A 16521-nucleotide genomic window follows, 5' to 3' on the forward strand; every position below is an offset into this window, starting at 1 on the left:
ATATTCCCCCTATTCACCTGAAACAGGGAAGAGCCACTTCCCTGGCAGAGGCAACAAAGCCTGCTGCAAGGCCTTCACAGTGCACCTCATAATAAGTGTTTCTGCTGCAGTCCATGCACAAAAGTTAGAGAAGGGGGGAGTGGCAGAGTGGGGGTGGAACTTCCAGAGATGGGAAGAACTAATGTGAAATTTTGCACCACTGCCCTGCATCCCCACTGTTTTCCTTAATTTTCCTCTTGGCCATACACCCAAGCCAAGCACAAGGATGTATTGTGAATGCATCATAATAAAGTACCTGTAGCACTGTTTCTCTTTGGTGGTCTTAAAATGCAATGAAACATCTTTAACTTGGCAGAATCATCTATCCTTTGGATCAGCTTGGTTTATGATTGCTCCTGCCCATCAATTAGTTTATAAAAGTGTTCCAAGGGACTAGAACAGAGAATTGAACCTCTGCAGCATTTGTCCTACCAAACTTGAAATGAGATAGGTGAGAGAAGATGACTCCTGCTACAGCCATCATTCCTCATTTTGACCAGCAAGTGCTTCTCTCAGGACATGTAAGTAGAACCTTTGTAGTATGATAAAGCTGAGGGGCAAAGCAGCTGTGAGGAGCTGTGAAGGGCAAACACTTTTCTGTAGACAATTTAATGAGTACCTGGTAATCAAGAGATGTTTCTAAATCCTCCAGATTGAAAGCCAAAGTAACAAAGGAGCGAGGGGATCTCTGCAAATGGAGGTGACAAGTACCAGTATGAAAAACTGGAGGGTAAAGTATTCAGACTCTACCTATGTCCATTATATGAGCTTGGCTACTTGCTTGTTCCTCTCAAATTCCTCAAGCATTCAGTACAATCTCAAGAAAAATATTCCAGTGAGTCATTTTAATAGACAAAAGATTTCCTGGCTGGAACCATCATCATCATGAGCCGATAACAGAGCATTTTCCTATTTGTTTGCATCAGAATCTCCTGTACATTGCAAAGTATATTTTGCATATTTGCTTCTTCTTTGCTCCTAGAACTAACTGCATTCTTGTTTTGTTGGAAGGTCTGTAGTTGAATTTTTCATATCAAGATATTCAGTTGCTTTAAACAGAAGACAAAATTCTTGGTTGCATAGTGAAGTTTATTTAAAGGGAGTAAGTTCCAATATATTATTACAAATCAACCACAATACATCAAATATAAACAATACAAACCAGTTGTAGAAGGAATGCAAGCACACTATAAATATAGCCTTCATACGTGCCCTTCAGAAAGAGTCCAGTGACACATTTTGTTAAAATATCCTCTTCAGCATTTTAAACTCACCTCTTGGTGAGCACATGGAAAGCAAACAGCTGGCACTGAGAACTCAATTTTGAAATCACAGGACATCAAAAATGTTCACATCACAGAGGTAAGGACTGACAAACAACCATCACAGTTCACAAGAACATAGGTCTGAAAAAGTTATGACAAGCTACAGGGTGCTCCCCATTGAAAGTGCTAATGGTTTGGAGCTGTGAGTGGAAAGCAGCCTGCTTCCCTCTGAGGAGAGCCGTTCCCAGGGCATCTTGGAGGTTGCAGGGTGGTCATCTCCAGCTATTTATCATTTCCAAACATAGCTGCTAAACATCAAGGTCATTACTTGGCAAGGTCTTCTTAGCTCTGAATTTTGTGGCTGGCATCCTGCTTCTTGCCCAAGGGATTTGACTCACCAATCCAGATGGGTTTGAAACAAATAACCCTCACTGATGGATCAGAAAATTCTTCCTCTCTCCCTTCCCAATAAAGGCTACATTTAATGTATGATGATTCTGAGAGAGCAACATGTAAAATCCAGAATGGAACCCAGAGAAGTCAAGGGGACTCAGATCCACCATCCACCTGTACTGATGCACCTTCAGCTGCAACAGCACCACAGTTTGGGAATAAGTAGCCAGAGACTCACTCCAGGCAAATGTGGACTATCCCCCCAGAACACTCTCCTCCTTGTAATATATACATTTGAAGTCTGGTGTTTTATGTACCTTTTAAAACTTTACTTAATTGATATTTACTAAAAATCAACTTCTTTAGATAAATGCCATAGCACTTTGACTCCTGCTAAACTCCTGCCTTCTTTCACAGTCTAATTAGCAATGTATTTAACATAATCAGTTCCCAGTTTTTAATTCTGCCAGTTGTGAAGTCCTCATTCATCTATATGATATTGTCACATCCAATATTTTCCCAGACGTGAGAGAAAGAGAAATTCTTTTTTCTTTTACACTTGTAGATATAAAAAAACCCTAAACAAAAAACTTGTTGCTTTGGTCTCTCATCCACACTCAATACGCATAAGCACACAACACTCTCAACTCTGGATTTCAACACTCTTAGAGAAAATGATGAATGGCCATAAGAAACGCTCTTCTACGTCTATCTAGTGTTCCTCTGGTCCTTGGGTTTAGTGTCAGCATATCAAAAGGAGCAGTCCTCTGGTGTTCCTAGACATCTGACAGCAGCATATGAAGGCAAAGAATGTATGGCACCAGGAAATTCAAATACCATTGTACTACTAATCTTACAGCAACAAGGTGGTCTATGAACAGACTAGATCTCCAGCAACAGCCTAGAGGGGCTCTCCCTGCCTGACCTTAGCAAGGACCATCCCCTACCCAAATGGGCAGTGAAATAAGAAGAAATCTCTTGTATTAATGACACCTATGGTTCTCATTTCAGACATGCTGTTTGTTCCTAAGGCACCTTGTGATAAATCCTCTGTAGAGTGGCTTTTATAGGGGTAGTGAGACAAGAAGGAAGAGTATAAGCAGTGGGGATGAAAGTGAACTCATTTAGGGATTCATTCTCTCCCCTAATTCCCCACAAGAACAACAAAGTCTTTCAGCAGCTAGACCTGTAATAAGATTTACCTCAAATTCACCTCAGCAGGTCCAGCTCCACAGCAGCTGACCCAGTGCAGGCCACAGATGGAGGTTCCATGCACACACAGGTACAAGGAGATAAGCTGACTGGGTACAGCCACACAGAGAGGCATGTGGCTGCCTTCCAGACTCAGTGCACAGTAACCTGACTTTCCCAGCACCTGAAGTCGGGTAGCTAAGCTCTTCCCCTCAACACATTTTCATCTTACTTGTTTGTGCATATTAAATGGGTCTCAAGCATTAATTTGCTACAAGCCTGTGTCTGACACCAGTAACCCTTCCTGAGAACATGCATTACAGGCCTCCAAAGGGTCTGAGTAAATGTAAGCAGTACCAGTAGTGGTCCTTGATGTAAGCAATTTTAACTCTCTGTTCTCAATAAAACACATATATTTTAAACTTCTGCTGCTACATTACACCTAAAGCAAAAAGAGGAAACAATGGAGAGCTTATTACCTTCTCTCACATGAAAAATGTCCAGCAGATTAATACCATTATCATAACTAAACACTTATCCAAGGTAATTTTTATACAGGTCCTTTGCTAAAGGATATATCTCTGACTGAACATGTAAATTTTATTTAGACCTAAATTATATTCAAAACAAAATGGAAAACAATTATGTGCTTTCACAAAAGCAAGCCCAAAATGCAAAAGAAGCTTCTTTCTTGATTTAGCTTTCTGAATTTCGAGAGACAATTTAGAGGAAAAGGAAACATATATTAAAAACCTATTTGAAATCTTCCTTCCACAGAAACAAAAAAATTTTCCTTTCCTGAGGATTAATTTCCCTCTCTGAAGTGCAGCTGCATTTAAACTTTATTTTTCTTTTTTGACCCAAGGTCTAATACCAAAGATCTCTATTTAAATAAGAAGGATTTCCATAAATGCCCAAGCCAGCTAGCAAGATTAAATACAAATCCAAGAAATATACCAAACTGAAAAAATACACATGCAAAACAAGATTTTTTCTTTGAAACAACTATGGGTTGGATATTGAACAGGAATGGCTGCTGTTAATCACTAGCCACACAGCCAAGCTGTTTATCAGAGAACTAATAAAAACTGTGTATCCTTCCAAAAAGAAGTTGTCACTTTGATAATGAATGCTAGTTGAATACCTGAGAAACAACATACTTGTATAATGTGGCAATATAAGAAAATAAACAAAAAGAGGAATTATCCTGTACAACTGTGAAGCTTTCCTGAAGATCAAATGTTCCTAAAACTATCCTGTGTTCATAAAAGATATCAGATACTTCTGGGAAACATAAGCAGTGAAACAACACGCACCAAATACTCTCAGTTCCACTGCAGCAGGCCTGTCTGTGGGCAGGCTGCATTTGCAGGCTGGGCACATACTCATTGGGATGACATTCCACATTTCAATGCTGCTTTTGGGCTCAAGTCAATGAGACCAGGTAGATGGGCACAGTTCCAAAAGAGTGACCCCAGCCTTATTAAAGATTGGTCCACATTTCAGAAAGCAAGAACTGAATATAGGTTTTCCATCTACAGTGCAATTTATCTTAACAAAAACCATTAACTAATGGCTTGAAAACTGGGACATACTATCTATGTGTCAGGAAGTGATCAAAACTGGTTGTAAGGCAGGTTTTGTGATCAAAACCACAGTATATTTTTAAATGGAGATAACCCACTAGCATGCAACAAGCTGTGCAGCTGAGGATCCATAATTCTGGAATATCTCGTGTACATACAGGTCAGAGTTCCCTTCAACAGAAATAAATCCTAATTAGAAGGTGGAGTAGGTGCCAAATAGTACATCACATGTTAACCAGCACACACACAGAGGGTTCTGCAGATCTCACATCCAAGGACCAACAATGCTGACATTGTGGTCACACTGAAGGGTTTATTCCATCTTCTTCTCTTTAGTGCCTCAGGTGACAGTGTGCTCTCCCCTCCCACTTCTGCCTGAGCAATAGCCAGCCACCAGTGGTGGGCAGGAGGACTGTATCTGGCTTAAGCTGGACTCTGAGAAGACAGATAAGAACACAATAGTTAAGGGCCATTAAGTCTTGCTCATCAGCTTAGGGCCAGTTGGGCACAAGGAAAACCAGAATACAGCCTATATGGAAATATGACTGTAAGTCAATCATATTACTCTAAGTAGTGGACAGTCCAGGGCCTCTTTACCCTCTCCTGCATGGCAGAAGGCTGTACCCCAGCATCTCCACTCAACTAGGGTGAGTTAACTTCTTGAGGCTGAGATCCCTTGCTCAGGAATTCTCACCAAGTGCTTAATAGCATACAAAACTGAAATCTCAGCTGAGATACAAGATTGACTGTGCACATAATCCTTTAGATGTAAATTGCTGGCCAAGTCTGGGACTAAGTCTGGATCCAGACACACCTAAATTTCCCTTAAGAAAGGAGTTTAAAAAATAAGTAGGTCCTTTCTGAACCTCATGACTCAGCAGAGGGTCTGCCTGACAGTTTGTCTGACCCTGTCCTCTCTGCAGTGAACAGCTAAGTATACCTTGCCATCATGTCTTGTTAAATTATTGTCACATTTACTCACAAAACCATAGAATGGTTTGGATTGGAAGAGGACCTTATATATCATTCAGTTCCAACTCCTTTCCCTTAGGCAGGGACACCTTCAACTAGACCAGGCTGCTGTACCTGCAGGGTTGTGTGGGAGACAGGCTACACGTGCTGGGCTGCTGTACCTGTGTTGCTGTGTGTGTGCAGGAGATGGATTACACCTGGATCACAGCACTGACCTGAGTGGGGGATGAGAGCAGCCTTTAGAACATGTGGGGAGAGCTGGGCATGCTCCAGTTCCTGCTGCATGCAGTGCTCCCTGAGCCCAGGTGTACTGTACTCCATACACTGCAGGAGCCGCATGCTGCAGCCGTGTCACCATCCTGTCTGATGGTCCTGGCACAGCCCTGCTGCACAGGCCTTGTCTGTCCAGTATTTTGTACCATATGTGTGTGAGCTGACTGACAGGACTGATGCCTGCCTTCTGATGGATGCTTCATTAATCTCTTTGTTACATTTTTAATCAGCAACTTTTGTTACTCACAAACCAATACTTTAAAAAGGGTGGGGGAGTAAAATCCCAAACATATTTGCTTATGATTTGCTTTTTTAACTCAACTCTCCTTTAAACCAGAAGGGATGTTATGAAATTATGAAAGGATACTGTCAATTGCAGAATGTGATTAGTAACTCAGGTGGCCTGAGCTGCAGAAGTGCCTTCATAATACTCAACTGCTACTGCTGGACGTGGTTATCAGCTTTTTAAGGAAATACTTTACTATATGGCTATGAAGAGTTGTCCAAAATACAATGAAACTGTTACTGTGTTTAGAGTGTTTCTAGAGGTTTCAATAATTCAGATTTCATTAGCAATGACAGTTTCAGTAAGCTTTTAATGAAATGTTTGTTTCTTTTTATAAAACAGCCCATGAAAAAGACCTCATTTCTTAAAACCAGTTATTTTTCTGAGTCTAAAGGCCTGAAGAGCCTGAAGATTTTTGAGAATTTCTGAAATTTCTGTCTGAATGTGAATTATTGTGTGTATCAGATGGATAGACCATAATTTGTAAGGCTACACAGACCCTTCTCCCTCTATGTTGTAGGACCCACTGAAGCTGGAAAAGAAGTACAGTCCCATCTCCTGACAATTTGGGACAGTTAATTCCAGTACTGACCTTATTTTCAGAGACTGGCTTGTGTTGTTAAAGAATTTACTAAATAAACTTGCCCTTTCCCTGTTGTTGGTATCTTTTACTTCCTACATCATCTGTTTGAAGAAAATTATTAGTCTAATCCTCTACTGTAAGATTCTATCTGATGCAGTCTTTTAGGTAATGGATCTAAGTGAAATTCCATAAACTTGGAATTTGGACAATTTCACAGTTGGAGTTCATAGATTGTACCCACTTTTACAAAAACACTTCCCTGACAAGCATTGAGTGATGAACGAAAGCATTTTTTCCAAATTAACAACGTAAAAAATAATGTAACGAACAACCTAGTGAAACCTCTAAGAAAAATATAATTCCTATTTTTTATTTCCTTCAACAGTCTTGCAGAACTTCACCACTGAGTTTCAACACCACCCTGTTTTCCCAGAGGTTGCAGAACAGCCTGAAGAACCCTGGCATTGACCACACATGTATGTGGCTCATCTTATTACTCTGGGACATGACCAACTTCTGTATTTTATGTGCAACTTTTCTTCTGGCATTGGACCATAGTGTTTTCTGTGTTTTAAGGTGTTTTCCAGTGACTTGGTACAAAAGGCTCATAGAATCATAGAGTATGTTGAGTTGGAAGAGGTCCATCACGATCATGGAGTCCAGCTCCTCTCTCAGGACACCCCAACAATCAGAACATGTGCTTGAGAGTGTTGTCCAAACACTCCTTGAGCTCTGTCAGGCTTGGTGCTGTGATCACTTCCCTGGGGAGCCTGTTCCAGTGCTCAACCACCATCTGCGTGAAAAACGTTTTCCATAGACCCACCCTAAACCTCCCCTGACTCAGCTTCAGGCCACTTCCTTGAGTCCTGTCACTGGTCACAAGATTGAAGAGATCAGTGCCTGCCTCTCATGAGGAAGCTGTAACTGCAATGAGGTCTCCCCTCAGTCTCCTCTTTTCCAGTCTGAACTGGAAAGTGGCTGAGACCAAGTGATCTCAGCGACTCCTCCTATGGCTTCCCCTCCAGATCCTTCACCATCCTTGGGGCTCTCCTTTGGATGGTCTTTAATGGCTTAATGTCTTTTGTATATTGTGGCACCCAAAACTGCCCCCAGCCCTGGAGGTGAGGCTGCCCCAGAGCAGAGCAGGACAATCCCCTGCCTTGCCTGGCTGCTGATGCTGTGCCTGATGCACCCCAGGGCAGGGCTGGCCCTCCTGGCTGCCAGGGCACTGCTGGCTCAGGTTCAACTTGCCATCAACCAGAAGCTCCTGGTCCCTTTCTGCAGTGCTGCTCTCCAACCTCTCATTCCCTAGTCTATACAAAACACATCAACTATGAAATGTTGTAAATTGATGTTTTCTATCAGCAAACATACTACTGCTTCTCTGTTAGAAGTGAAGAGTGTCACTCCATCAGCATTATCTAGGAACTTGATAGACAAAGGATGAAAAAACCCAAACACCTTAGCTAAATTGCTCAGGCCTGATTCAAGTGCTGTAGAAAGGCCACAGGATGGTTCTTCATTTCATCCATGAGAGGTTAAAGGAAGGAATAGCCCTCTCCAAGCTGCTACCTGAAAGAGCACTTGCTCTGACAGATACCAAGCCCTACTGTTCTGTCTCCCTGTGCTCAACCTGCTTGAATAAAGCAGCTCTGCAGCTCCCCCCCCACCCTGGTGAATACACTCTCTGAGATAGGTGGCTGTTTTCTCCCCTTCTCAGGGCCCAAAGCAGCAGCAACTCTGCTCCTTGCCCACTCCCCCAGAAAGCCACTGTGCTCAAAGTAGGGCTCTTCCAATTTCCACTCCTCCTGTTCCCAGCTTGGGCTGCTCTATTGTAAAGTGACTGCTTCCTCTCTTACCATTTTGACCTACTAAGTGCTCTGGAGCAGCGAATCAGTAAGCAGATATACTTCAAAGTAAGCTTGAATATAGAGCAAATTGTACAGCATTACAATATACCCTTAATAGGAAATAGGCAGCCCTCCTATGAGAGCAAAATCTTTGGCTTTAACTACCCCAAATAATTCTGTCCATCATTTCCTCTCAATAGAAGGAATGGACCAAGTAGAGGTGCTTTACCTGGAGAATTTAAAAATAAAACTCAGAACTTTTCTAGTATCACCATGGAAAGTAATTTTGTGTCTCTGCAAAGAGATATCAAAATGCAAATACAGCAGTATTCTTAGAAAAGAGAACGATTTCAAGTTAAAAGTATTAAAATAAACAACAGTTACAAATAAGCATGTTTTAAAATTCATCTCTGATGGATTAACTTCTCCTTTTTAACTCAGCCGTTACTTAAGCAGAAGGTGGTAACTAATACCATCACTAGTCACCAAAACATGCCAAGGAGCTTCCTAACAGTACCTTTGCAACAGCAATAGCAGCTGACAAACTGCATTGCTCTGGGAGCCTTTTCCTTGCTACATATGGTTGCAATACCACTGAACCAACATCCTGCTACTAAGGAACATTTCCTGTATATTTATTGGTTGTATTCCAACCATTTTGTATTCATTCAGCATGGTAGTAAGTAACGTCCTCTGCTTCACATCTGGATTACAGAAAAAACTTCTGGTAATCACTGAGGTTTTAAGCATCTATATATCCCTACAATCAACAGATATAACATTCAATTCTTAATCTGTAGAAAAGCCTTCCTATGGACTATGAGGGGTGCACCCTGCTCCCACCCCCTGTCCAAACATGAGCTGTGACTGCTATTTGGGGCCCACCTGTTGCAGCACTGCCAAGCCACTGCAGCATGGGGTGCTGCTGGCCAGCTGCACTCCCAGCCACTCGTGTGAGTGAAGGAAGCACCGACTGCTGGTGACTGTAGCTATGGTAGGTGATGGGTTACCCTGGCTAAGTGACAAGCCAGCTGTGCTTCTGGCTCACTGAAGTCAACAGCTGCCCTCTAGCGATGCAGATGCAGCAGGTGAGTTGGAAAAGTTATTCACAAAACAGTAACATTATTTTCACTTCATTTTGTACCAGCACAACAGATCAGAACCACAACCTCCTGAATGTGGCTTCTGGGCAATTGCCAGTATTGACTTGAAGGCCCAGCCCAATGCCTGCATGGAGCAGACCTCCCAAAGTTCTAGAGAAAGAGCAGCTGCCTGGGAACAACCAGGCAGCCACAACTACCTTTGTCCCCTGAGACAGTGGGGAAGAAGGATGTGAGGAGAAACCAGTTCGTGTCCAAAGGAGAGCTGGCAGAACTGCGCCGTGGTTCTGTCACGCAGCAGTGCCCGTCAGGCAGTACCAGGGCTGGGTGGCAGCCTGCTACACTCACCATCACCTGCCTGCCATCCTTGCCCCTTCCCTCTTCTTCAGCTAGTGTAGTAGACGTGAAAGAACAGTGTCTTATTGCGGAGCAGAGAGTAGGAGTTATCAAACTTCAGCAGGTAGATGCCCTCGCCCGGGTACTCGTGGCTGCCTGCCTGTACCTCGCGATGGCTGTTCCTGCGGTACACGGGCATCACCTCTCCATAGCGGTTCCGCAGGTAGCTCTTGGAACCCCGCTCCACATCACCCACAGGGGACAGTCCTGAATGGCAGAGAGGAGACAAGTAAGTAGGGCAGAACCACCTCATGATCCAGAAAAAGACCAACAAGACCAGAACACAACACAGACATGCAGCTATATGGAAGGCTAACGGTGATAGCATTACCCAGAGCATCTCCTCCGACCTTTCTGCAAATAATTCCCACAAAGTCCAGCCTTCCTTATTATTACAAAGGTCATACCAAGAACCAGTTCTCTTGGGAATACTGATGGGACAGTATTTACTAGCCCACCAGCCCAATCTCCTCTCTTTTTTAGCTTAGACACTTTACTGCTTTCATACAGGCAACAGCAGTCCTGTGATATAGACTTGAAGCAAAGAGAGGCAGGAAAGCTCTTAGCTGTTACCTCATAGTGTGTATGTTCTCAGTTCAATTCCTTATGAGAATTCCTCATAAAGGAACCTACCCCTGCCTACAGGGTCTGCAAAATTCAGACACGAACCTCCCAGGCTACACTGGTCACACATACACTCAAGCCACAGAACAGGCAACGTTACTGTGTGTTTCCCAAGTACAGTGACATAGGTAGCAAACATTTCAAATACAGACAGAAGGAGCTGCTGATGTAATGGAGAAAAAAGAAAACAAGAAAAAAAACAAAAAACAAGAAATCCCTCCAAACAAACAACAACAAAAAACACCAACCCCCCCCCAAAACACAGCAAAACCCAAAACAAAAAACCCAAACAAACAAAAATCAAAAACTCAAACAAACAAAACCCCAAAAAAACCAACACCCCAAAACAAAATCTTCTTGCCTCCACTCACCACCAGAAATTTCTCAGTCTGAGAATCTAACAAAAACAGTTGGGTTAAAATTTCAGACTTTAACCTTTTTAACATCTAGAAATTCACTGAGCGAATTCTGGTTTTATTTTTCCATGTGTTCAATTTTAAGAATGCTCTTGGAGAGGACAGCCATTGACATATGCTGAAGCAGGAAGGGCCAAATGCTTTCTTATCACTCTAACCAAGAACTCAGTAGGCTGCAGAGATAGCAAATGGGCTGACTAAACAAAGTAGATGGAAATTGTAGCATCTCACAGATACACTCAGCAGCATGGCAACAGCAACACTTACAATTAACCTTTGTAAGATCTGCACTAACCTTCAATTTCCTCATCCTCATCTTCATCCTCCTCATCACTGGATTCACTGACCTGAACAGTAATGGCAGTGCTAGTAACTGTGGTCCAGTCAAAATAGACTCCAAACCCAATGTCGTAGTCATCCGTAGCAAACTCCCAGCAAATGCATTTCCCATCAGGATGGGTTGGCACTCGGACTGTCACCACCTCGCCGCGCTTCACCACCATCCGGCCATTCTTCTCCTTCCCCATCTTGGCTTTGAATTCCTTCATCTTCTCAGTGGTCCACATGGTGGGTGCAGCCAGAGGTGGAGGCAGAGCTGAGACAAGGGAGAAGTTCACAGGTTTACATCACTTTTCACCACTGACAAACTATTACCTGAAAACAGTGAAGCTATTTCTGGCAAGGGGCCTGCATTCTGGAGCCTGCTCCCAAAAGCCCCAGATGTGAAGTTTTTCCACTCACTAGCCAGGAGCCCAAATTTCCAGCAGGATTTACAAGTATCTCCAGGATAGTCTCTGCTCTTCTAGTCAGGGCAGGCACTTAAAAAATACCCAAACAGAAGTTCTGCCTTCAGGACTCACCTTTCCTCTGCTCCCCAAGTAGGTCTGCAGTCTCTAGCTCAGCTGAAAGGATATCCACAGCACCAGTGTGATCTGACTGAATCATGACTATATCCCCTACTCCCTGAGGTACATGGTAGCTGCTTAATCGAACAGCTTCCTGCACAAAGCACATAAAAAACATTGTCACAAAGACCACCCTGTTAAAAAGTCTCTGCCTAGATTTGAAACAACTCATTAGTAACTCAGGCTTCTTTATGAAAATAAGTCAGACCTGCAGAAGCTTCTATTATTAATGTAGGCTAGCTCTGAGACACCTCTCAGCATTTGTTTCACCCACTGCACCAAAGTCATGAACTTTGAAGTCAAATGCTGCATCAGTGGCACAAATTTCACTTCCCTTGGTCTCCCAGGGAGTCCTGGGCAGGCACTTTTTTGCACTTGCATCAGAGTTAATTGTCACCTCTCAACAAAGCAGCAGCCTTATAGATTTAGCCAACTATTCTTGGAAAAAATTCGCATCAAACAATCTCTCTAGGGAGAGCCTTTCAGCTCTGTGTGCATCTAGACTGCAGCCACAATCAAACTGCCATTGCTGCATCCTAGTTACAAATCCAGCTGGTTCACTCTCTTCTCACATATGCAAACTCACAGGTCCTGAACTCAGTGTCACTTGTACAGGTTTCTCTGACTCTATCTGTAGGGCAAACAAATTTGCTGCTCACAATAAGAAACAAGGGATTTCAGTTCCCTCTTGCATAAATCCACAAGAATGGAATTTCCAGAAGCACCAGGTAAGAGCAGAAGGTGACAATTACCTTGAAGCCTCGGTGAGCAAGGAAGCAAGAACTAGCTGAAGACACAAGAGGGATTTTGCCAATTAGACTGATACCATTTATCTGCCACTAATGTACAGGAAAAAACATAACTGAATCTATGTTAATATTACTTTTATCTTAACACAACCCTTAGAACCTCAGTCCCACAGTGGCAAGCACAGTAGTAGAGTAGGAGAATTGCTGCTGCACTTCTGTCTTCATTCTCAGACACAAGAAACATCCATCTACCTTTCTGAGAGATTTGATTTGGTCAGGCAGCTTCTCTTCTAGCACAGCCACGTTCTGGTCCCCCAGAGTGCCAATTTCTTCCTTGGAATGCTCTGTTGTGTCGGCACTCAGGTGCACCCCAGCCTGAGACCTTTTGGAGGAAGAGAGCAGTACAATTCAGCACTTGCACCCAGGGCACAGCCAGCAGAGGAATCACTGCTCTGGAACTCAAATTCAAATGAGCTGAAGGAACAAGCTTCTGTGGTAGCACCTGCCAACTGGACAAAGAACCCCTGCCCACCCCAATCCTGCCATATCTGCATGATTACTTTCCATGTGAGCCAGGGGGAGCAACTTCTGTGGGATACTCCATATTTACCATCCTTTAGATGGCAGAAATCCACTGCACTCACCCCAAAGCATGTTGGCTCACCAACACTACACTAAGGACAGACATCAGTAGCAACTTTTCTGCCCAAGAAAGGACAACTTCTATGCCAGCTACTGCATGGCATTTGCATACTGCCTCAGAGGTCAACTGGATCAGTGAAAGAATTCAGAACAATTTTGACAGCCATCCTGAGAATGCCATCTATTTAAGTGGCCCGTTATGCCTTTCCTACTGGCAATCCCAACAGATACAGGGAGCACCCAAGTGTCGCTCTGCCATGTCCAAACACACCCCACAGATAAGCAAGCAGTAAGACATACAATGGGCAGCACAACAACTTAAGCAAAGAGGTCTGAGTACTGCACTGTAACAAAAGAAAATGGACATGCTAAAAGAATAAAAATGGTACACAGCAGGAAAAGAATGGGCAAGACAGGAAACATCTCTGGCATTTATTCTCTGTTGAGGGTTTTCTTCTAAATTATATTTTTAAAATTGCTGCATGTTGTCTATAGGTAGACTTATAATCCTAAATGAACTCAGATGCCAGAAGAGTGTCCTGACACATTCTGCATCCACAGAGAAGACTTGAACAGGGCAAATGTGGTTTTTGTTTTCAGATTGTTATTCCTACAGCACTACAGACTTTATCCAGAAACAAAGCCATTTTTTACTTATATTCTCTCAACAGTGTGATTTGCTTTCCTACAACTGGTGTGATAGACCAGAAGGTCTGTAAGAACAACTCAAGATGAATAGCAGGTTCACAAAATGGCAGCAGGTGGATGAGATAAGAAGGATACTCAGTGAGAACAATTTTTTAAAGGAAGAATTCTTGTACTTCTACGCTATTGTTTTCCAGCCTATTTGCATTTCAGTTTAGCTGCTGCATGAACACACATAGATGGGCTATCTGGTTATTTGCTACCATAGGTGCACACATCTGCTCTAAAAGCTCTCCATCAACACAGGAGCCTACAGGCTGGGAATTTTTTCCTCTAGATACATATCATTGAGACCTAAGAGTCTCACTGAAAGATTAGAAAGAGCTACACAGCTTTACAGGCAGACTTACAAAGACACAGTACAGCTGATTCCTTCTCACACAAACCTTTTGCACCATCCCCATCCCTTTCAAAAAAGATCTACATTAAGACAAATTTAATAGGTGATGTCCACAAGTATCTATCATCTGCTTTGGCTATTTTGCTCCTGGTCTGTATTAATCTCTTTAAAGAAAATTAGAGGATATAATAAAAAGATGGAAGAACTCATTTATAGTCAGGAAGTCTGATAGAGATGTCAGCAGCATCAAAACAAGATGGCATCAAAATGTTGTTTTGGTAAGAAGGGTGGTTTGATGTGGGTTCTTTTTTTCCTGGATTTTTGCATTTTTTTGATGAAGCTGTGCTTTACCTACTGTAATTAACTCACACATTTCTGAAATTGTATCCTGTGCAACAAATGTAAAATGGCAAATGAAACTGCACTGCATAGTGTTAATGCTTGTAGCCAATTAAATTACTTGGCCACAAACACGACATGCCCAGCTGGTACCAACAAGCCAAACATCTGATAACAGGGTTAAGATCAGCAGGATTAATGGAGAGACACAAAAAGCAAACAATGAAGAAAAAAGCCAAAATGTTGTCAAGAAAATAGCAAAAGGTATTTTCTTGTACAGCTTCTGCCAGATTTACAGACAGCAGGCATGCTCAATTATTAAATTATGCTCCAGATAGGATATAGAAAATTTCCCCCTGAAAATGTACTAGCTGTTACAATGGATTATAAAACCACACAGGGTTCATTTCAAGCTGAATGACTCTGTGATTTGAATAGCTGAGCCATGAACTACATTTCACAAGCTTTAAAACAACCTTAAAGCCTGTAAGAACAGGCTCTCCCATACTGATTCTGGTATATACTGTCCCAAAGCAGACAATTCAGTCTCCAAGCCCTTCTTTTTACCTGCACAGAACAAACTGCCATACAGAAGAGGTCACAGGAGTGAAACAGACTGTCATGCATGTGGGCCACAACACACAAAAAGGTTTTCCTACCCGCTCTGTGAAGTACTGGACTCCAAAGAATCAACTAGCTGATCTGCAGGCTCTGGCTTTTGGGCTGTGTCTTCATTTTCTAGCAACAAACAGAATATAGCAAGAGAAGGTGAAATAAATGTTGGTGTTTATAGTACACTAACAGGAAAAAAAACCTGCAGCCAGCACTCAGACACTGGCAAGGTCACACAGCTGTGGAACAAAGACCTGAGCCAACCAGTTTTTCGTGATATGAGCTGTATCTAGAACCTTGTGGAGCAAAGATTTTTAATGGCCTCAACCCTAGGAAAGGGAAAACAAAAACCTTCGCATGTTTTTGATGTAAAGCCATTCTCAGAAGCAGGGCTCATTCAGGAGCTAATAATCCTAGCTTTAGAAGGACAGAACAAGGCCAAATTTCATCATGTAAAGCTGAGCTGACAAAGCCCTGGAAAAAGCGATCGTGCAGCAGTTCTCAAAGGGCACCGACGAGATGGAAATTCCTAGGTCGGGGCTAAAAGGACCGTGGCTCCTGCTCTTCCCCGAGTCCCCTTGGTCGGGAAAAGCTCTGTCCCATACGACTGCGGTACACAGGGCATCCCCAGCCCTGCTCTCCGATGGCGCTGAGACAGTGAACAGGACACGGACAAGTTCCAGCTTCTGCAGGTTGCTGATGCCCCTCGGAGCCGCTGCTGGCCATTCGCAGGAGTCAGGGCAGGAAGGAGCCGGCTCCAGCCCGGGGGCACGCAGCACAGCCCGGCTACACGGGCCCTGTCCCCGGGGACAGCACCGACCTCCATCAGCGCTCGCTCTGGCCGCTGCACCGGGAGGAGCCCCTGCTGCAGCTCCGGGTGCCCGGGCGGCAGGGGAGCGGCGCAGAGCCCGCAGCGGGACCGCGCTGCCCCCGCACGGAGGAGCTGCCGCTCCTGCACGGCTCCGCCGGCAGAAACGGGCGAACCCACCACGGAGGGGAAACTCTCCCCGTAAGACGGGGGACAGTCGGCTCCGTGTTAGTTAGCCCGGCAAACACGCGCCGCCGGGCAGCCCCCTTCCCTGCCCTGCCCTACCTTACCCTGCCCTGCCCGGCCCGTACCTGCGGGGCCCCGGGGCGCGGTGTCGCCGGCCGGGGTCTCGCAGCGGCAGCCGGCGGCGGCGGAGAGCGCGTCCGACATGGGCACGGTTCGGCGGGAGACCGGAAACACCCGAGCGCGGCCGGAGAGGGGCGGCCG

At 44.0% G+C, this 16521-nt stretch overlaps 1 protein-coding gene across 1 annotated transcript; it reads right to left on the reverse strand.

Moving 5' to 3' along the window:
• Window positions 1-1107: 1107 nt before the first annotated feature.
• Window positions 1108-16474, reverse strand: TMED8 (transmembrane p24 trafficking protein family member 8). Its single transcript, XM_059474310.1, has 6 exons — window positions 16386-16474; window positions 15314-15392; window positions 12881-13010; window positions 11835-11973; window positions 11270-11569; window positions 1108-10141 (listed from the first exon to the last, which is right to left on the reverse strand). Exons 1-6 carry the CDS (start codon window positions 16462-16464, stop codon window positions 9924-9926), a joined length of 945 nt encoding a protein of 314 aa, XP_059330293.1. The 5' UTR covers window positions 16465-16474; the 3' UTR covers window positions 1108-9923.
• Window positions 16475-16521: the final 47 nt, after the last annotated feature.

Source organism: Ammospiza nelsoni, chromosome 6 (assembly GCF_027579445.1).
Source record: "Ammospiza nelsoni isolate bAmmNel1 chromosome 6, bAmmNel1.pri, whole genome shotgun sequence".
NCBI classification, from domain to species: Eukaryota; Metazoa; Chordata; class Aves; order Passeriformes; family Passerellidae; genus Ammospiza; species Ammospiza nelsoni.